This window comes from Leptopilina heterotoma, unplaced genomic scaffold (assembly GCF_015476425.1).
Source record: "Leptopilina heterotoma isolate Lh14 unplaced genomic scaffold, ASM1547642v1 Lhet_53, whole genome shotgun sequence".
In the NCBI taxonomy this organism is placed as follows: Eukaryota; Metazoa; Arthropoda; class Insecta; order Hymenoptera; family Figitidae; genus Leptopilina; species Leptopilina heterotoma.
The window spans coordinates 993,374-1,015,864 of NW_025111115.1; the positions used below are offsets into that span (position 1 = coordinate 993,374).

General features: G+C 25.2%; 2 protein-coding genes across 4 annotated transcripts in view; one reads left to right on the top strand and one right to left on the bottom strand.

Moving 5' to 3' along the window:
• LOC122508241 overlaps positions 1-13,196 on the top strand; it is a 143,723-nt gene extending 130,527 nt beyond the window's left edge. For 2 of the 3 annotated variants that reach the window (XM_043621480.1, XM_043621482.1), the window contains 12 exons: positions 2,336-2,438; positions 4,237-4,409; positions 6,135-6,618; positions 7,010-7,406; positions 9,012-9,246; positions 9,398-9,569; positions 9,757-9,996; positions 10,148-10,303; positions 11,608-11,759; positions 12,035-12,147; positions 12,292-12,813; positions 12,886-13,196. In XM_043621480.1, coding sequence (XP_043477415.1) covers positions 2,336-2,438; positions 4,237-4,409; positions 6,135-6,618; positions 7,010-7,406; positions 9,012-9,246; positions 9,398-9,569; positions 9,757-9,996; positions 10,148-10,303; positions 11,608-11,759; positions 12,035-12,147; positions 12,292-12,813; positions 12,886-13,038 — 2,900 coding nt within the window. In that variant the 3' untranslated portion in view covers positions 13,039-13,196. The remainder of the gene's footprint in view (positions 1-2,335; positions 2,439-4,236; positions 4,410-6,134; positions 6,619-7,009; positions 7,407-9,011; positions 9,247-9,397; positions 9,570-9,756; positions 9,997-10,147; positions 10,304-11,607; positions 11,760-12,034; positions 12,148-12,291; positions 12,814-12,885) is intronic. The other variant, XM_043621481.1, reaches the window with a different exon arrangement.
• A 4,727-nt stretch (positions 13,197-17,923) lies between these two features.
• On the bottom strand, positions 17,924-22,469 carry LOC122508220 (histone acetyltransferase Tip60). Its single transcript, XM_043621441.1, has 7 exons — positions 22,330-22,469; positions 22,169-22,226; positions 21,696-21,764; positions 21,294-21,584; positions 20,412-21,219; positions 18,390-18,494; positions 17,924-18,323 (listed from the first exon to the last, which is right to left on the bottom strand). The coding sequence occupies exons 1-7, from the start codon at positions 22,372-22,374 to the stop codon at positions 18,272-18,274; spliced, it is 1,428 nt and encodes a 475-aa protein (XP_043477376.1). The 5' UTR covers positions 22,375-22,469; the 3' UTR covers positions 17,924-18,271.
• Between the last annotated feature and the right edge of the window lie 22 nt (positions 22,470-22,491).

The following is a 22,491-nucleotide window of genomic DNA, read 5'->3' on the forward strand; positions in this document are numbered from 1 at the left end:
TATTCTGAAGAACAGACTTAATTTACTTTCTTAGATGGAAAGAATTTTTCTTTAAATCCCAAAGACTTAAAAGTCTCGGTTAAATTACCATGTGCCTTGAATAGAGATTGAATTCGAAATTTAATCGCGTTAATACTCTAATCCTCCCGAGTAATGCGCATTTAATGGGCTTTTAATCGAAAAATGTTTATCGAATCAGCCTGGGCTATACATTTTGATCTCTTGTTTTTTTCCTCACTTCTTTCATCTAGTTTTTTATACAATTTCAATCTGAGTGTTATAATTATTGTTATTCCTTTTATTATCATTCTTATTATCTATTACTATTTTCCTATTTTCTAATTTAAAAAAAATTTTTTTTCTTTGTAAGAAAAAGGTCTAAATATACGGTTACTTTGGTTTGATTTTATTTTATTAAGTGTTATGAAAATAATATTTACAAAAATTAATTAATTTGTTACTAGAAATGATAAATATGTAACTAATAATTAATAATATATAATAATTATATTATTTTTATTGGGTGCAAGGGTTATTATTATTTTTATTATTACATTATTATCAATTTCTCGAGGCGCTATTATATTGAATTACTTTTATAATCATACAAAATCAATAAAGAAAAACTTAATAGAAAATATATTTTCTTGTCAATTTTAATCCTCTCTTGGAATTATAAAAATAAATAATTATTAAATTCACTTATAGCCATGTAAATAAATGGATTTATTGTGAAAAGACCAGTTAGTTAATTAATTTCAATTTATTATTTATTTATTCACCATGTAATTTATTTTCTATTAATTATGGAATTCAGGCACTTTTTTATATTCTAAAATAGAAAATTGTTTGAATTCTGTTTTTAAAAACTTTTTTTTTTGTTTTCTTTTTTCATGAATTGTGTAGAAAATATCGCCTGTCATTATCTCTCGTTTTCAAGGATCGCGCTTTTATATACTAAAGAAATTTAATATTTCTTATATAATTTATAATCTTTAGATACCTCTTAGACATCGAGGCATGAAAAGATTATATCTTCACCATTAACCTCGACAATGTCAAAAAAAAAAAAAAAAAAAAAAAAAAATTTGAGGGCAAAAGAGTTTTTTTTCTCAAGTTGCCATGAATCTCGTGATTACTCATCCTTTTCTTCTCTTCGCCTATATCCAAGTATAAATGTTCACACATTCTGAAGGATCGGAGTCGTTTTCAAATTTATTCATGCTATTCATGAATCATCTGAAGAAAAAAATATATATATATGTATACATATTACAATTGAAGATTTAAATTTCATTTTTCTTCCATGAGCTGGGAAAAAATATTTTATTTTCTATTTAATTCTTTTCTTCTCTTCTTTCGGGGGAATCAATTAAAATTATTTCTTTCTTTTTTAAATTTTTCATTATAAATATTTTTCTTGATAGAAATTATTTTTTTCGAATTCAGGCAGAAATTTAAAGAAAAAAGAAAAGAAATTTATTATTTTAGTACAATAATAATAATATTATATATAAGTAAATACATATAGTTTTGTGTAATTATTCAAGCACGCTGGAAGAGGCTGCAAATTAATCCGTTTGAGGCTAAACACTTCATATAGTCAGGACATTTCTCCCTTTCATATCAAAATTCCTGAACGCACGTACACTGGAATTCTTTACAGCCCTTCTGAGACAGACGTTAAGGCCACACCCAAATATAGAAATCATAAATTTCATTTTATTTTTGTTTTTTGCAAAAGCGCAATAAATTATTCACGAGAGAGAAAAATTATTTTAAAAAAACAAAGGAGAAATTGAAAAATAATTTTAAAATTGCCTTTTTCTTGGCAATTTGTAATTAATGTGAATGAAATCATAAATAATTTTAAAAACAACTATTTCAATAAATAAACTAAAAATAGTTTTAAAAAACTAATTCAGTAAACAAAATAAATGAAATAAATAAAATCAATTAAACTAAATAAAATATACTATAAATTAATAAAATAGGTACAATAAATGAACGTAAATATTTTATCTTTTTACTATACCTACAATTGATTTGTTAGCAATTCGAATTTATTTATAAAATATATAAATAATGAAAACAAAAATAATTTTTAAAAACTATTTCAATAAATAAAATAAAAATAAGTCTATAAAAAAATTATTTCAATATAATAATAAATAAAATAAAAAGTAATTTAGACAAAATTATTTAAGAAAGTAAAATGAACGTAGAAACGAATAAAATACCTACAGTAGATTAACGTATGAAAAATTTTAATCTAAAAAGTAAATTTACCTGAAAAAAAATTTTTTTATTGTACTGATTTGAATATTTTTTTCAGAACCGTCCCCATTATATGACAACAACCATTATCACGAGGAGTGCCTAAGATGTAACAGCTGTGGCCTCAATCTTACAGGACCGAATCAAAAACGAGCACGAAGGTATAAAAATTAATAAACATTTTATTTTACTCATTTTTTTGTATTTTTTTTTTTTTTTTTGCTAACTTTTTTATTAATTAAATTTTAAAAATTCTTTTTCTTTGCATTACATATTTCGCTTCCTCGTAGAGGAAGAATTGTATTTATTTTTCTTATATTTATAATAATAAAATTTTTCTCGAAAATTCAATTATTTAAAAAAATTTTGATAAAATGCTTTATAAATTTGAAAAATTATATAATAAAATTGATCATAGAATACAATTATTTTCGTAAAATATATCATTCTTCCTAGGAATACAATTATTGTCAAAAATGTTTGTAAAAATCTTCGAAACAATTCAATTACTTTTCATAAAAAATAAAATTCTTCGAAACAATTCAATTACTTTTCATAAAAAATAAAATTCTTCGAAGCAATTCAATTATTTAAGAAATTTTAATAAAATTCTTCCCAAGAATTCAATTCTTTTCAAAAATAAACATTTTCACAGGAATTCAATTATTTAAAAAAAATTCTTTTTTAATTCTTCCTCAGATTTCAATTATTTTCAATTTTTTAATGAAATTTCTCCACAGAATTTAATTATTTTCAAAAAGTTTTAAAAAATTCTAAGAAATTCAATTATTTGAAAAAATTTGAATTAAATTCTTCACAAGAAATTCATTATTTTCATAAATAATAATTTTTTTCTATGGAATTCAATTATTATCACAAATAAAATTTTTCACACAATTTTTTAATAAAATTCATTGCAAGAATTTAATTATTTTCATAAATAACAAAACTTATCGCAGAATTTCAATTATTTTTTATACAATTTTAAATAAAATGATAGAAAATTGCATTTATTCTTAAAATTTTTTTTTAAATTCCCCGAAAGAATTTAATAATTTAACAATTTATTGCTGAAATTCTTCATGAGAATTCAATTTTTGAGAAACATTCAATTATTCAATAAATTATTTATTTTTCTATTTAATTGATTTGTAAAATAAAGAAATAAATAAATAATTTAATTCTCGTAGAATTTTCTAATAAATATTGATTAAAGATAGGATTTCAGTTAAAATTTTAGGTAATAATTGAACATTAAAAGCATTACAGCGTAAATTTTAAGAAATAATTTAATTTTGAAAATGTTTTAAATTAAAATCTTTGAAAATTTGAATTTTTCATACTTTTAACTTTTAAAAATTCTGCAGAATTAATTTTTTTGAAAAAGTTTTACTGAATTTTTTTAAAAATTATTTCATTTCTTTATTTTCTAATATATAATTAATTGAAGAATTTCCAAATAAACAAAATTTCGTGTAAAATTGAATTTTAAAGAAATTGATTTGAAAATTATTTAAAAACTTTTTCAAAAAATTATTAAAAATAATTGATTTAAAGAAAAATTTTAGTTAAAAATTCTGAAAAATAATAATTGAATTGATGAAAATAATTTTGAAGAAGTGACAGTAATAATATTCTCTTATAATATAAAATAATGATTTTATCACTCAGTCATCATTATTGTTTTCAAAATAATTTTACAATTAGAGAAATTCGTAAATAAATGTAATAGAACATTTTTTTCAGTATCTAATAATTTTTAAAGTGAATCAGAATATTGTTTGAATCAGGGAAAAAGGCAAAATGAGTCAGGAAAAAGTCTGGAAATCAGGGAAAAGTCAGGGAAATACAAAATAAAATGTTTGTAGCAAATCATGATAAAAGAAATAAAAGGAATAAAAAATAAAAAAATACAATACAATAAATAAAATAATAAAATAAATAATTTTCTTTTTCCAGATTCAAGAATCAAATCCTCTGCGACCTGCATTTTGCGGACGTCGCACTGATGGAGTGCTCAGACTTTATGCAACAATTGCGCAGCTTCAAGCCTCAAAGTTTAGGCTGCGCAGTTGCGAGAAGAAAATCTTCAACAACCCTCATCTTCCCTCTACCACCACAGGCTTGTTCAGGTGAAAATTGCCCTTATGAACTCTCCTTTCAGAAAACTTAAAATTAATTATTTTTCTTCACACGCTTATGTGATTTTCAAACGTAAGAATAAACACACTCGTTTATTCTTGAGCCACAGGTGGTTCATTCACTTCAGTTTCAAGATTCCTACACACCATTGTCTTTTTTTTCCTTCACTCGTCTTTTTTTCTTCTCAAGAAAATTTCTCCGCCTTGTTTCCATCAGGCGACACAAAAAGAGAGAGAGACAGAGAGAGAGAGGAAGAGGAAAATTGAAGAGAGAAAATCTACCGAGAGATATATGGAAATTCCGAAGAAGGAACAGCCACAAGCGATTCACTCTAAGTTCGAATACCAAGCCCTGCCTTTAAACAGCTTGGTGTTCTACCTTACAGTGATTCGAATGTGGTTACATCAACGACGAGAAACAATTAAATTCTGCGTAATTGTTGTATATTAATTTATTGGAAATACGTGACTAACACGACTTTGGTGTATTTGCGAAATTTTATCTGATCTCTTATTTTATTATTATTGTTCATTAGAAAACTTTTCATTAGTTCGATTATTTCACAATATTTGTATTTCAATATTTATTCTATTCTTCTATTTATTTTTTAAACGATTTTTTATTTATTACGAATTTTCTTTTTTAAATTACCATTTTTTATTTTTTAGGTATTTATCGAGGTATTTTAGAATAACAAATATTATTTTCCATTAACATTTTCATGATGCGATTTTATTTCTCTTTTGGAATTTTTTTTTCTCTTTTTATTTGTATTTTATTATTTACTTTAATTTTGTTTTTTCGTTTGTTATTTTTTTTTTATTTTCTATTTTTATTTTGTTAACTAGCAAATGTTAAATTTTTGAATAATTTCAGAACCAAAATTTAAAAAATTCACTTATTAAGTGCATAATTAATTATTATTGTTTATATTTTCACAAAATTTTAATTTTTGCAAAAATTCAATTATTATCAATAAAATTTTTCAAAGAATTTCAATTATTTTCAAAAATTTTAATAAAATTCTTCCCAAAAATTCAATTATCTTCATAAGAAGTAAAATTCTTTTGAAGATTTCAATTATTTAAAAATTTTTTTTTGAAATTCTTCCTAAAAATTCAATTATTTTCATAAAAAATAAAATTCTTTTGAAGATTTCAATTATTTTCCTAAATAATAAAATTCTTCGGAGAATTTCAAAAATTTTAATAAAATTCTTCGCAAGAATTCAATTATCTTCATAAAAATTAAAATTCTTTAGAAGATTTCAATTATTTTCATTAATAATAAAATTCTACGGAGGATTTGAATTATTTTCAAAAATTTGAAACAAATTCTTCGCAAAAATTCAATTATATTCATAAAAAAAAATTCTTTGGATGATTTAAATTATTTTCATTAATAAAAAAATTCTTCGGAGGATTTCAATAATTATTTTCAAATCAATTTTAATAAACTTCAAAAATCAAATATTTCATTATAATTAGTAACAGAAAACAGACACGATTATTTTAAAAAGTTAAAAAAAATTCTTTGTTTAATTTAATTATTTTAAAAAATGTTCAATTAAAGTTATTCAAAAAACTATATTATTTAAAAAAAAAGCACAAAGAAATTTAAATTAGAATTATAAAATTTTTGTAAATAAAATAAAATCTCATTAAAATAAAAATAGAATTTTAATGAGAAAATATTTTATTTCTTTTGTTCTGCAGATGAATTTTGTCAAGAGTTTCCTCACAATTTAATACCAACACCGGGTTATTGGATTGAATGCTCGCGACAACAAATTACATCGGACACAATTTGGGATGAAAGTGAAAGCGATCGGGATGCAACTGATCCCGAGCAGGTTGAGGAACGTGAGCAGGAGCAATTTAAGCAGAGAAGGGATTTTTGTCTATTCGAGGAGAATGAAGTTGATACGGATGATATTCCAAGGAAGAAAACAACAATCGAAGAGCAATGGGAGAAAAATCTTGGCTTTGAATTAACGTCAGTCGAACAAGAGACGTACGAAAAATATTTTTACGGCTCAGAACATTGGAATTATTTTACTAATGATGAGGATCTTGGACCCGTTATATTGAGTATCAAGCAAGAAACCATTAATGGCAGAGATCAATTTCGAATTCTCGTTAGAGCCATCAGCTACACAGTTCACGGACTCATACCAGCGAGTTGTGTTTTTGCTGATAGGTGAGATCATTTTTTCTTCGAATTCCATTTTTACCTGTCTAGATAAATTCAGTTTTCTCTATTTTTCTTTTTCTGTGCTTTTTTAATTCTCTATATTTTAGCGAATTTTTTATATCATTAAATTTGATCTCAATTTAATTTAAATTAAATTATAAAACACAATTCAGTTTTTTCGATTTGAATTTAGTTTTAACTTGATTTTAATTAATTATACGCTTCAGTACAAATCGCAGCATTTCTATATTTTAATTAATTAGAGTTCCATTTAATTTAATTAGAATTTTCATTTTCGTAGATTTTATTTGATTTCATTTTAATAAATTATAAAATTCGGTACAAATCTCAACTTTTTCTGTCTATTTACACATTTTTTCACTCCTTTAATTTTTAGATATAATCGAGAGGAAGTGGTTCGAAGTTTAGGAAAAGAGGTCAACATTAATCCCCCATTGACTTTGGGACAACTGCCTGACACTCCAGAAGAATTGCTAAAGCTTGACCAAGTGTTCATCAAATCTGAATTAAAAGTTGGAGTCATTTATGTTCAAGAGGGACAATATACCGAGGAAGAAATACTTGACAACAATGAGAACTCATTTTTATTTGAAGAATTTTTACACATACTTGGCGAAAAGGTCAGACTCAAAGGATTTGACAAGTACAAAGGTGGCCTTGATACTGTTCACGATTTAACTGGAATTTTTTCCATTTACACCAACTGGAGAGGAATTGAAATTATGTTTCATGTCTCAACTCTACTGCCCTATGAAAAACACGATTCTCAAAAGGTAATCTTATCAATTTTCCTCTTTTAATTCAATACTTAAATTACTATTTCAAAATTATTATTTTACGAATTATATCTATTTAAATTCATATTTTTTTTAAATTCGTGTAATTAATAGGGGAAAGTGGTCCTAAGTTGGCCGCCTAAGCAAACTGGTCGAAAATATTAACAAAATGAAATTTAATCACTTCGGCAAGTATATATTAGTGTTCAGAGATCGTTTTGCTATAATTTTGAGGTATTAAGAACGTTTTAGAATGGCTTTTGTAGTCTTAATACAATAAATAGTGAAAAGCTGCATTTTGGACAATTCAGAAATAGCGGTCCTAAGTTGGCCACCACTTTTTTTCGCTTGTGTATAAGTAAGAAATGCATATTCTTTTCAATTACGAAGAAATTTCACAAATTTGATACATTTAGGAGAATAAAAACGCATTATTGAACTATTTTTGTTCAGAAAATGAAGCATTATTTTATTTCATTTATTTGCAGCGGTGGATGGCTGTGGAGACAGGCGTTTTTGTACTATGTCTTTTCTAACGTTTTTTAAACCATTTTTTTTTTGTTTTTTGTCTTTGTTTAATTCCTACGTTACACTTTTACGGTCTTTCTCGTGATGAAAAACACAAAAAAGAAGCAAAACATAAATAAAAACAAACAAAAACAATAGGTGGCCAACTTAGGACCACTGTAGATTTTTACAAGTTTCAAATTATTACGCTAATAAAAAAAATTTAATTAAAAAATCAACAGAACCTCTTATTACAACATTAAATAAAGGAACTAGCGCACACACTCATTTAGAAATTTTTAATTATTTATCTCTTGTAGCTGCTCTCGAAAAAGAAGAAAAATTAAATTTCTTTGGTCGTAAACAATATTATTGTCCTCACAATGCGTAGAAGAATCTTAGATTATAATTAGGTCCATAAATTATATCATGGTTTATCAATATATCACACCACAAAATTATGGATTCGTCCAGTACACCATCTCTGAGAAACGCAAGGTGGCCAACTTAGGCCCACTAATATTTTTGACCTAAAAACATTCGGAATGATATTTCCTACATTTTTTACCAAGATTTAATTTTCCATCTCGTGAAACTTTTTCATCGATAGTGATAAATTCCAATTTTAGTTTCTAAATATTTCTCAAGAGAAACGTAACTTTCGCATTTGAAAAATATTAATTTTTTAACGATTTTATAGGGATTTTATGAAAAAGTGATTTTTTTTTATTCCATGTAAAATTCATGAGACACTTCAGGGGCTTTGCGGCATCATTAAACATTAACCGATTTCAGAATAAAAAATATGGGTCACTTTCTCTTCAATTTAACGCAAAATAAAAATAGAACGTCGTAAAATTCTTTTATTCTTCAAACAAACTATATTTCTCTTGTAATTTTGCATAATTTTCATTAATATTTGTAATTTATTGAACGAGATACATTCATTTTAATCGAATATGTATTAAAGTGGATTTAAAAAAATTAAATTATTCAAATAATTATAATTATAAAATAATTTATTTTAAAATTAATAAAATAATAAACAAAAATAAAAATTTGAAATTAAAAGGAAAATTCTCTTTTCTTTTTTAGCTCCAAAGAAAGAGGCATATAGGTAACGATATTGTGTGCGTTGTTTTTTTGGAAGCAGACAATACCAGTTTTAGTCCAGCTTGTATAAAATCACACTTTCTTCATACATTTATATTAGTTCGAGTGAGTCCGAAAATTAAAAGGAAAATTTCACGATACGAAGTTTCCGTAGTAACGAGAGATGAAGTCGGTGCTTACAAGCCTTATCTTTGGGAGCAAAGTGTGTTTGAAAAAGGTAAGTGCCCCTACATTAAATTATTCTTTTATTTTCTAAAAAGTGAAAAATTTGTTTCTACCAAAAAAATAAAATATTTTTAAACGGATTTAAAAGAAAATTTTTCTTTTTAATCAAATTATATTTATAATATTATTTTTTAAATTGCAAGGTCCAATGTTTCGAGAATGGATCCTTACGAAAATCGTGAATGGTGAGAGGGCAAGTTATTCAGCACCAAAATTTGCGAGAATGCAGGAGAGAACGAGAAGTCAAATGCTCGAGGATATTGTGGCGAATTTAGCTAATCACGCAGAAACGGGACAGATTCCAAAACCTTATAGGTATTTTTAAAACTAATAGAAAATATAAACAAACAATTTTTGTCAATATAAAATATTTTGACTAATATTTTGAAATATCTATTTTGCAATATTTTGAAAAATGTATTTCGAAATACTTCAAAAAATGTAATTTGATAATTTTATGCTTTTTTTAAGTTTCTAAATTTGTTTCTTCTTTAATTAATAGACGTGGATCCTGGAGACCGATTGGTCATATGAGACCGTCTTCGCCTTTATTGGACTCTGTTCGAGACCAATTTGAAGATTATGATCAACTAGCGAAAGATTTTACGAAAGTATTTTTGAATAGTGCGGAGAATGTTACGTTGAATGCGAGTCTATTTGATGTTTCGTTTTTGGTTCCTGGACATCAGAAGCAGAAAGTTCGATTTATTGGAGTTCGCGCAATTTTAGGAGTTAGAAGCAGGTTTGTCGAGAATTGTATTACAAAATTTGTTCTTTTCAAACTTCTAAAAAAAATTTAACTAAAGTTTTAATTTTTTTAGAAGTTATTTCATTATTCATAAATTAAATTTCTCAAAATAAATTAATAAATTTAATTTAATTTCTATTTGCAGAGTTTTCCAAGAAATGTTATACGGAATCCAAGCCGGTTTCGGAAGTCCACAAGTTCCAGTCGCGGAATTATTAGCGAGGCCAGCACCAACTTTACTCAGTCCGCAAAAGCCAAAGAGTTCGAATTTCCTTCAAGTGCCAGACATGGAAAGTCCAAGGTAAGCGAAGTTTTTATATTTTCTAGTCTAAATGAAAGAGTATATTTTGTTTTCTATTATTTCTCTTTCTTTTCTGATTAGCAGTAGTAAAGGAAAATTGTATTTCAACTCGAGCAGTAGAAGTAATAATTGTTAATATCGAATGATTAATATTTTTTTTACTATTATTACAAAAAATATCTTAATATTGTAATACTGAGTATTGGTATCTTAATGAATGTAATGTCGTTTTTTTCAAGGCACATCCTTGTTTCCTATCCTCACAGCACAAGCATGAATATTTTCTCTAGTTCTTTTCTTTTTTCTTAACAAATTTTGTTCCTATTTTCTTTTATCAAAAAAAAGTTTTTTTCAATTAGTTTTGATTTAATTTAATTTCTTTTATAGAAAAATTGTATGTTTTGAATAGTAAATAGTTTATTTTCCTTCTCTAATAATATTCCAAGATGCAAAAATTAGGAAAAATGATTAAAATTGATTTTTGAAATGATTTAAAAACTTCTAATTATAAAACGGGATAATTCTTTACAAATAACAAAATTTTAAACTTTCGTAAATTTTTTCTAATATTTTTTTACAGTATTTACGAATTCTTTTTTTACTATTTGTGTTTTCAATTTACTTCTGAAAATTGTGTATACTCTTTTTTAATATTAATTTGAGTGTCAACTCTGTAAACTTGTCAAAACTTGTGTAGTTTTAATTGGCATGTAAACTACTTTTCTATTATATATAATGAGCTGCAAAATTTTGTTTCAAAGTCAGATGAGAGTTGCTCTTATATATATATACTCGCTTGAAAATTTAATCGATGAAATTGCTTATAAGTTTAACTAAAACTTGTATTTGAGCTTACTTAACTCTACTTAACTAGAAAAAAAAGAAGATTAATTATAAAATAAGTAAATTTAAGTAAATTCGAAAGTTTACTTAACTTTTAATTATTTTATATACACTTTGTAATTGTAAAGATATGATATGCTTTTTCGTACGGCATGAATTTTATTTTTTATTATTTTTCTACAATAACGTATACAGGAATTTTGAAAGAGAGCTTTTATTGTTGTATTTGCAGATTAAATTTCATTTCAATATCTATTGGAATAATTTTTTTTCGTCCAAAAATCCGGTGAAAAATAATAGTTTTGGTTCCATATCCAGATCCAGTCTCCTTTTTTGAAGTGAAAATTCTCTTTTCCCTCTTTCTCTCTGTCTGTCTCTCTTTCTCTCTCTTTCTGGTGTTCCTCCGATTCCCAAGGTGCCGCTGTGCGGTTTCTGTGAGATACTGGTTCTGAAATGTTTAGGCCCAAAAGTGTACCGTCATCGCCTATGGTGAAGAGGGCATTTTCACGATTAGGAACAATTACTGCCGGCTGGGGACGAAGTATCAAGAAACATGGGAATCCACTGCAAAGTGAAGACCGTAAACGATGGGCCAGTTCGCAGGATTGCAGCAGTAAGATACTATTTATAATTAAATGTGAAAAAATAAATTCATAAACGCAGGGCTCGAACCAGTAAAAGTACTTCAAAATACGGACTTTACGGACGTTTTTTCAAAAAAACTAACGTTGAAATGGAAATTTTAGAATTTTAATTTGATATTTTTGTTTCAGCAAAAATTAAAAAAAAAATGTAATTTTGAAAAAAATCCAAATACAGAATTTTTATTTTTTAATCATAAATAATAATTATTTAACATGGAGAAAATGAATTCTTTTTTAATTGCAGAAGATAAAGAACTTAAGGAAAAGGAAAAGGCGGCTCAATCGTTAGCAGTTCCAAGATTGAGTGTCTGCGCCGATGCTCAAAAAGTTGATCGAGCCAAATTGGCACAAACTGAAGTAAATATTCCTTTTATTATTAAAATAAAAATTTAAATCTCTAATCAAAAATTATTATTAAAAAAACAATTTAATTTATTTTTTCTCAAAAGATTTTTGAAAAATTTGAATTCAAATTAATTGTAATGTTTTTTTTAATTTCAGTTCGATATAATTGAGTTTGATCCAGAGACATTTCGAATTCTCCTCGATTATCTACACACTGGCTCTTGTCCCTTAACATGTAGCAATATTCCTGGATTAATTTGTGCCGCCGAGCATTATGATCTACCAGAATTATTGCAGGCGTGCTTTCATCATGCAAAACAATTTTTACGAATTGAAATTGTTTGCGTGATGTTGTGTGCGTTGGAAAATTATTATTGGCGATATACATCGGCTTCGGAATTGGTGAATATGATTCTTGCATTTGTTGAAACGAGGGCATATCAACTTTTTCAAAATGCCGATTTTCTGACATTGAGCGAGTCAATGGTACAAATGATTATGTGTCGTGGACTTGAAGTTGTGGAAATTAAAAAATTCGAGGCAATGCTCAGCTGGGCGGAACATCGAATTAAAACAAAGTCATATAAAATTGACGCTAAATTGGAATTCGATTGCATTATGGAGAGATTAAGCAGAGATCTAAAATTGTACAGGATAACGCCACAGGAACTTATTCGAGTGAGACATTTTTTTATATCTTTTTTCTTTCAATGTAATTTGAAGTATTTAACTTGTTTTTGTCATTCACAGATTGTGTTGCCTTCGAAGGCAATAAAAAACGAAAGAATTCTGGAAACACTGATGTATCAGGCAAATACAGGAATTTATCGAAATGTTGATCGATACTTGGAGGCCTATCAAAACAGGATACAAAATCAGGAAAGTTACGATTGTGGTTTATGAATATCAAAATTTGGGAAAAGTTAAAGAACAATTATGAATCAAATACTTTGGTCTCTAGAATGAATTTTGTAATTTCCACAAAATTTTATACACATTTTTCTCTTATTTACATATCTTAATAGATATTTAATATAATTTAAAAAGAAATAGATTCTTTTCAAACTTTGTATTTTAATTTCCATTTTAAGAAACAAATAATGGTGCTATTATTCTCTATTAATTTAAAAATTAATAATTTTTGTATAATTTGTAGAAATTACAAATATAAAAAAGATAAAAAAAAACAAGTTTATGAGAACCAAAAGTGCTCAAAATTTTCATAAACAAGAAAAGTGATAAAATGAGAATGTTATATCTACCAAAATACGAAAGAATTTTTTCTTAAATCTTGAATAAAATATAATTAAAAAGAGAGGAATTTTTTTAACAAAAGAAAAAAAGGAAAAATATCTTTTGGTGTGTGTAAAATTGAGCAAAGTCTGATAAAAAAAAATATGTGGTTGCATTAAATTGCCATAAAGTTTAATAACTTAAAAGAATGCACCACGTGCATTCATTAAAAGAAAAATAAATTGCGATATCAAAATGCAAAAAGAAAAAAAAATGCACAATTTTTTGCGTAGTTTAGATACAAATTTAAGAAAATTATCAAAATTTTTGCCGATATGCGCAATAAAATCAGCGCTTTTTTACAAATAGGTAAAAACTGTAAAAAATAAGTATATCGAGATAAAAAAAAAAGAAAATTGGTCCTCCATACTTTTTTTTGTTTTGCAATTTTACCAAAAATTTGTATACCTCAACGAATGTAAAAGAACAGAATTTTGCATTTAAAAATTATTCTTTCAGTTTATGAAATCAATAGTTTCTAATTTAATAATTTCTAACAATAATTGACATTAAAAATGTCAAATTAATTTTCAAAACCAGTTTTAAAGAAAATAGAGGCCAAAAATGACAATCTGTATGATAAAGAAAACATTAATGATAATACAATGAAGTATTAACTAATCAACATAAATTATTAACAATATATTGCAAATAAATAACGTTAATAATGTACTAAAAAAAAGACATACATATTGCTATATATAATTAAAAACAAATAATAATAAAAAATTAAATAATAATGCTGTATGACGAAAGCGTTGATGTTGAATGTGAGATAATACAAATATTTGGAGTCTGTTCTGTTTTTCTATTGTAGATTTTGTATCTTCAATATTCTAAGTCAGAGATTCTAAAGAAATATTAAAAATATAAAATATAAAAAAAATGATAATAGCAAAAACAAACTCTGCAGTTTTTTCAATCTGCAAACTGAATCGCGTCATTTTAACAAAAAAAACTGATAAAAAAATTGGTTTTTCCTCTTAAGTGACAAATAAACATATCCAGAATGTGAAAAATAAATCCCATTTCAAAAAAAAAAAATTATTTTCTATTTTTTATTTACTAAAAAAATATATATATATATAAAATATAAATAAAAGAATAAATTTAACAGTCACGAAAGGGAACAAAAACCAAAAAAATGCTTAGTGTTTTTTAAACGTAAATAAATCTTCAAATGATGTATCTTGTTTAAAATATATTTAAAATGAAAAACAAAAACCATAAAATATGGTTTGTAGGTAGATAAATATAAAAATCCAAAGCGAAGAAAAATATTTTTGACACGATCTGTGTGTTAAACGTATCAATATATTGATTAATTATTTCCATGAACATTTTTTCAATTTTTAAAAAGCTTTTTATATATTACTTTGAAAAGAAAAGTCTTCTCACAAATTTCTACAGTTTTCCATAAAATTTATTTACAAATTTTAAACTTCCAGAAAAAAAAGAAATGTTCATTTTTTTACAATTTTTTGAACTTTCAGAATAAAAGAATATTGTCAAGTTCATTTTTACAATTTTTTTGAACTTTCAAAAAAAATTGTCAATTTCATTTTTACAATTTTTCAAGTAACCAAAAAAAAAAAATTGTAAAATTAATTTTGTAATTTATTGTGTAAATTTTTTATAATTTAAAATATAAAATAAAGAAAAAAGATATATTTACGAACATTCTAAAAGGAAAAAAAATAAAAAATTGTTAGCTTCTTTTGTAAATATATATAAGAATATTTTCCAGCATAATGTCTTCGCAATATCCTAATGTGTAATTTACGTTAATTTGTTTAAAATAGCAATGCGAGACATGACGTATATATAAATAAATATATATATATATATTATATATATAAATAAATATGTAGAAATAAGTGATTATCGATTCACCTAAAGAAAAAACTGGGAGATCGCCAAATAAAACTGTTAAGTGTCTTATTGTTCAGGCAAAAGGTTGAATAAAAGTTGATCCTTATTAAATCACTAATTTTTTAATTATTCAAAAGATGATGATTAATATTAAATTTAAAGTTTTTTTTGTAAATAAATAAATTATATAAATAGTGTAGGAAATAAATATTTCAAATTTGAAATGTTTATAAAAGTTTATTTAAAAATTGTACTTAATTAAAGAAAAACAAAACACTTTTTGTTTGAAATAATTTTTAAATAAAAGCAAAGGTAAAATTTTATTCAGTATTTTATAACTTGTAATATCCAATTAGTATTTACTGAAAAATTTAAAATAGTAAATAAATTTAATGAATAAATTCAAATAAAAATTTGAAATTGAAGTTTTGAAAAATTGCTTTTTAATTTAAATTATTTATTTTAATACGGTCAACTTTAAAAGTACAGCCATTGCCGCCTACTGTTCAACCGTACATGTACTATATATGCTAATAAGCTGACCGTAAAAAAAAGAAATATATTGAAAAATGATAAAAAATATATTAGAAAAATACACACACGACGACAGAGGAACGAAATAAAGTTAAAATATATTTTGAAACCACGTGATAATAGAGCTTTGCGACGGGTGTTAAAAACTCCACGTAGTTTTACGTTTATATCATTAAAAAAAGTCATATATTTAAATGAGAAACAAACCAAAAAAAAATACACCAAAAACTTGTTTTTATATAGGATCTTTTTTGAAATTATTATCTTATCATCTTGCACATAGAGTTCATTTTCTGTTCTTGAATATCAAATAAAAATAAGAGACAAATATAAATTTTTACGCAAGTTCCTCTCGTTCATTAATTGTTAAACATGTTCAAAAGAAAATTTTTTTCTTCAATATTGTATATCAATCATAATCTCTCATTATACTGTTATTAAAAAAAAATTGTTGTTTCTGCTGCTGCGACGATCATTGAAAAAAAAGAGAGAAAAAAAATCATTTGTTCCTATATTGAAAAAAAATATAAGCATATATATTATATAATTATAAACTATAAATTGTCATCGATTATATCGTCTTAGTCATTTAGAATCATAAAAAAATGAAGCTCATAATAATTTATTAGTAAAAATTCAATCAGTAGATAGAAATCAAAATTATACTGTATTCTGTATGATAGTTACTAATATTAGTCCCAATTATTTATGACCGTATGTTGAAAAATATTTTACAAATTTGTTATACTTCATGGCACAAGTATTTTTAAATGATCAGAAATTTATTTCTTTAACCGCTTTATTTAATCTAATAATTGTGAATTTATCTTTTATCTTAATTTTTATATTTTAAAAAATATAATTTATTATAAATAAATGAACCCTATTTACCAAAAAAATTCTTTGTTACAGAATATTTTTATATAATTGAAAATCAAAAAAGTAGATAATTAAAAGTTTTTTCATCTCTATTAATATTTTTTTTATTTGTGAAAAAATATTTAAAAAGAAAGCTCTAGAAAACGGTTTAAAGTAATTTAATTTCTGATTAAAAAATTGTGTCATTTTATTAATTATTTAATAAAAAATTTTTTTTAAAAATTCTGTTGAGATTCTGGCACTCGTCTTTGTCGGATTCGCGTGGTAACGAATACAAATAAACAAAAAAAAAAATAAAGAAAAAAATGGCAACATGTAAAAAACTATATGACAGAAATTTATTGTACATGAAGCTACTGTGATTACTGTTGAAAATTAAATATATATATTATAAATGTATATTTAGATGCGTGTATTATAGAGAAAATGCACGCATATAATATACATATATATGAAAAAAATGCCGTACTTAAGCAAGAAAATATTTCATTCGTTTGCAGCAGTTCGATGATTCTCTTCCTAACAGCAATGCTGATATTTTTACAGAAATCAGTCGAAAATAAAAATTGTACAGAAACCAGAATGGAAAAAAAATTAAAAAATAGAAATGGTTATACAATTAAAATTGAAATAGTTATAGTTAATGAATTCGACAATGACTCAATAAACTGAAACTTTCTTTCAATAGATAACAAGTTTTTTCCTTGCATTTTGTTATTCTTTATCACAGAATAGCTCAAAGTTAATTTTTTCCTTTTATTTTTATTTTCTTCCCAAGTATTTAAATTGAATTTTGTTTTCACTTATTTTCAATAAATGAAAAAGTGATAGAAATTTGATTTTTCTTTGATGCTTTTTAGTAAAAAAAACAGTTTAAAATATAAATATTCTAATATCATTTCTAATAAATCTTCTCTAATTTCTGATTCTAAAATAATATATAATTTTTAATTTTTTTGAATTTAGTCTTTATTAATGTTAATATTTATTTATTAATTAATAATATTCATATATTAAATATTTTGCTATTTAAGAAATATTTTTGCACTAATTATTGAATGATAATTAATCAAGTTAAAATATTCTTAAAACATTTACAAACAATACTAAAAAATAATCTAATTCAATTACGAAAATTTTACTATTTCTACAAATAAAATTCAAAAAATTATATAATTTCCTTGTGATATTTTGCATAAAAAGACGAAAATTATAAAAACACATTTATTTACAATTCTACATAATCGCTGGATTCCTGTACAAATCGACGACATGAGCATCATCATTATCATCAGACATTTTCTTACAGGTAATGAGTTAATTTTGCTTAAAGAAAAATCTAAGTCACGGTATTAAAAAAAAACATTGGCTTCAAAAATGGGCAGATTTGCAATTAAAAAAAAAGAAAAATAATAATAACCAAAAAAAAGAAAAATGCCTCGAGGTTTCACTTTTCACCCAAGACTCAATTAAACATGATTCGTATAATGTTTTTTTTTGTAGCTTCGCGCGTTGATCCAGAGAGCCTTATTAAAACACAAGACTTCAGGTCGAAATATTATGTACAATTTTGTACATTTGATAAACGTACATGGTCACTTCCCGGATTCCTGTAAATAATCGTTTATGGTAGGATTAGCATCACGTTATTGTCATAATTAGTATAAAATCTTCACCATTTTGCTCTGATGCTCCAATCCTTGGGCGTCCAATGTAAACATTTTGGGTCTATTTTTATCTGCCTCTTATCCATTGCTATTGTGTGCTGCTCAATTGTTTCTCTGCAACCACACACATTGTCCATTTAGTAAAATTGTAAAAGAAAAATTTAACATTCAATCGGGAATTATTTTTTTAATATTTAATATTTAATTTGTGACTGTCCACGAGAAAACACGGCTTAGCTCCCAAACGTGAATTTCACAGGGCGAGCGATTGAAGTACTACGATTGAAGTTAACTACGCTTGACATACCCATCTTTAAAACGATATATTGTCGAAAGTAATTGATATTTTTAACTTCTGACTTTTGCATTTGAAAAAGCAACATAAAGTGCTTTCTCGTGGACAGTCACATTTAATGAATTTTCAATATTTCAATAAACAAAATTAAAAATTGAAAAATGTTTATTCCTTTATTCCAAATCACAAGATTTGGATATATTAATCATTATTTTGATTTGATTCTAATTTTTTTTGTGAAATAAAAAAATATAATTCAAATTCACCAGTTTCTCTCATATTATTTTTATTTTATCAGGGTTGCTACAATAATTTTATTTTGTATTTCCCTAACTTTTCCCTGATTTCCAGACAAAATTTTGACTTTTTCCCTGACCCTAAAGAATATTCTGATTCAAAATGATTAGATACTCAAAAAAATGTTCTTTAATTGTAAAATTATTAAAAAACATCGATAATTACTTTTTTAAATAAATATTTAATCATTATTATTTTTCTATAGGAATTAAGATTTTAAAAAATTCAAATTTAAACCTTTTGAAATTCAATAACTTTTAAGAATATTATTATAAAACACGAAGATATCAATCACTCCGAGTCTTCGACTCGGAGTGTTTAATATCTTCTTGTTTTATAATAATTTAAATTTCCATAAAATTTTTCAAAAAAATTAACATAATTACAAAAGTTTTAATAAAATCCTTCGCAAGAATCCAATTATTTTTATAAATAATAAAATTTTTCACATCTATTCAATTATTATAAATAATAAAAATTTTTTTAGGATTCAAATTATTTTTAATACAATTTAAAATAAATTCCTCAAAAAATGTAATTATTTGCAAACATTTTTAGCAAGAATTCAATTACATTTCACAAATAATGATATTCTTCGCTGTATTTCAAATATTTTCAAAATCTACGATTTTAATAAAATTTAAAAAAAAATTCAATAATTTAAAAACAATGTAATAAAATTTAGAAAATATAAAAAAAATTTATTATTTATGAAAATAATTGAATTATTGTGAAGAAATTTATAAAAAATGTGTAAATAGTTAAATTCCTGTGAAATTTTTATTCTTTATGAAAATAATTTAATTTTGGAGAAAAATTTTATTATTTTTAAAGATAATTGAAATTTTTACGAGAATTATTTAAAATTTTTGCAAACATTCGTAACTTCTCTAAAATTCAATTTTTTAAATTGTTTTTAAATAAAATTCTTCTATAAATTCATGATTTTAAATAATTAATTAAATATACATTAAAAAATTAATTAAAACTATTTATAAATCCTGCAAATTTAATTTTTTCCAGTACTTTAATAAAAATCCCTGACAAATTTTACTTTCCCTGAATTCCCTGACCTGTGGCAACCCTGTTTGTGGAATTAATTTGAGTAGAAAGGTACCACACCGTAAAATCTTTGCAAATAAAAAAAGAAAAATAGCTTTATTACTATTTTGTTAGTTTTCTACCACGATCAAATTGAGTTCTATATAAAGGATAAAAAATCAGAATATCGTTAATTATCGCAATTGTTACATAAGTTAAACTCACAGTTTAGAAGTGGACAAAATCCTAGACGTAAATGCTATAAAACTCAAAAGTAAATAATGGTACATGACGCCCGGAAATTCATATCTATTTTTCTTGAAAATTTAGGAGAAACATTTTCAGAACGTCATGTCAGTTTAAGGGTGAAATTTACTAAAAAAGAATAATTTTCTCACCTGTTTAAAGTAACGATGTATTGTCCCTTGTAGTAATTAATTAAACTTAAATTCTGCAAAGTCGAAATAACATCCTCCTTTTTTATTGACGTGAGCTCACTAATTTCATTAATAGTAATTTGTGGTTTTTCATTTTCAACTAATGGCTTGACATTCATTAAAATGTCCAATATTGTGTGCGCCCAATAACTTCGATAGGAAAGCAAACCCAAATCAGAAAGTGGTTTCTCTGGTGAACCTGATTTTCCTTCGAATTTCGATAATTCATAGGAGAATTCTATTAATAATTTTCCGTAACCTTTCCTTTGATACGGAGGCAGTGTTAAAATACAAGCAACATTATAGTCTTCCGTTGATTCTTTTTCTTTGGAAAAATAACCGACTATGTGAAATCCACGGGAATCATATTCAGTCATCACATAAAATAGAAATGGATCCGTATCATAATAAAGTGTTTTGTGATCTAAGAATAACTTAGCTAATAGACAGAGATTCTGAGCGTAACTTTTGTTTTTTCTTCCGTCAATTTCAAAAAATGATATCGAACCCTTCCTGTAAATTTCGTTGCCTGGCGGATGTCGTAGATTGCACTTCATTAAATGCCTCTCTAAGCATTTTCTACTTTTTCGATATTTCAAACAAAATTCACAAATATATATACAAGGAAGATTCACCATTTCCTGTGGATATGGACTGAAGTACCATGGTCTTATTCTATGACGGCCGAGTTCTATTAATTCTACATTTTTCATTCGCGTCACCACATCGTCGTGATGGTGGGCAACTAATGATCCAGTCGGCCTCGGCCCTATTAAATAAAGTTCGTGGTCAATTTTTTAAAAATTAGAAAACTATTTATCATTCTAAAAAGAATAAACTTACTGGCTTCACCCGAAGGAAGAGGAGGTAATGGAGCTTCTTGCGAGTCTTCATTTTCTAAAAAATTCGCTTTTCTTTTTCTACTTGCTATTTTCTTTTGTAACGCGGCTTGAAGAACAGCCGAACCATTCACTGGTTCACTATTTATAATAATTGGACTTGGCGGTCTGCTTTGAGTTTGTTTTTTTGGCGTAGCAGCACCCGTACCCGGAGCCGTAACATCCCGGTTGGGATATTGAACTTTCCGAGTGTCTAAACAGTCTTCCGTTACCCATTCGTCTAATCTTTTATTAACTGCAAGAAATAAGGTAAAAAATTAAAACTTAGAATTACTACACTTCTAAAATTTAAACGAAAAGAAAAATCGAGCGAAAAATTGATTTTTAGCATAAATTCCACACTTACAGTCTACATAATGTACATAATAGCATTTAAGTCCTCTGAGATCCTTGATACTGATGATTTCCGCTTGCGCTACAACAAATATAGACATTCACTACTAATTTTTATTTAAAAAATTAACAGAATTAGAAAAAACAACAGCGAAATGTCAAACAATTAAACCACGTTCCAAACATAACCTCAAAATGAACAAATGTCAATTGTGTCAATTTTTTAGTTTTATATAATAAATTCACGAGAAATTAAAAGAAAAATTAACTATTAATTCATTGAATTATTGTTTAACAACATTTCACATTAATTTTCAAAGGAACCAGTGAAAATAGAATCGAAAGTTATATGTACACAGTACACTTGTCAGTGACAATTATTTTCACTCGCAAACTTTTTGAATATTAATGGGAAAAATAAAATAAAAAAACAGAATGTACTTTGAATCTTCTTAACTTTAATGTTTTAAATGATAAAATACTTACGCCAATCCTCAGTACCAGGCATTTTAACCGGTAATTTACATCCTTCTATTAGTGAATTCTGAAAGTGAGGTTAGAAATGTATAACATTGGAGTTAAACGTCTCTTACTTTTGAATTAGATAATATTTTTAGACACTTTTTTTTGTTTTTTATATTACTTACTACTGAGTCGCATATTGTGTCTTGTTCGTCGTGTTCCTCTATCATTTCAGTCAAAATTTTCCCAAAATTGAATTGTTTTGAAGCTTTTCTATGTAAAGCAGTGGATTACAAATATACATATGCATTCACAGGTCTCCAAAATGAGTCTCAAGTCTCAACCCA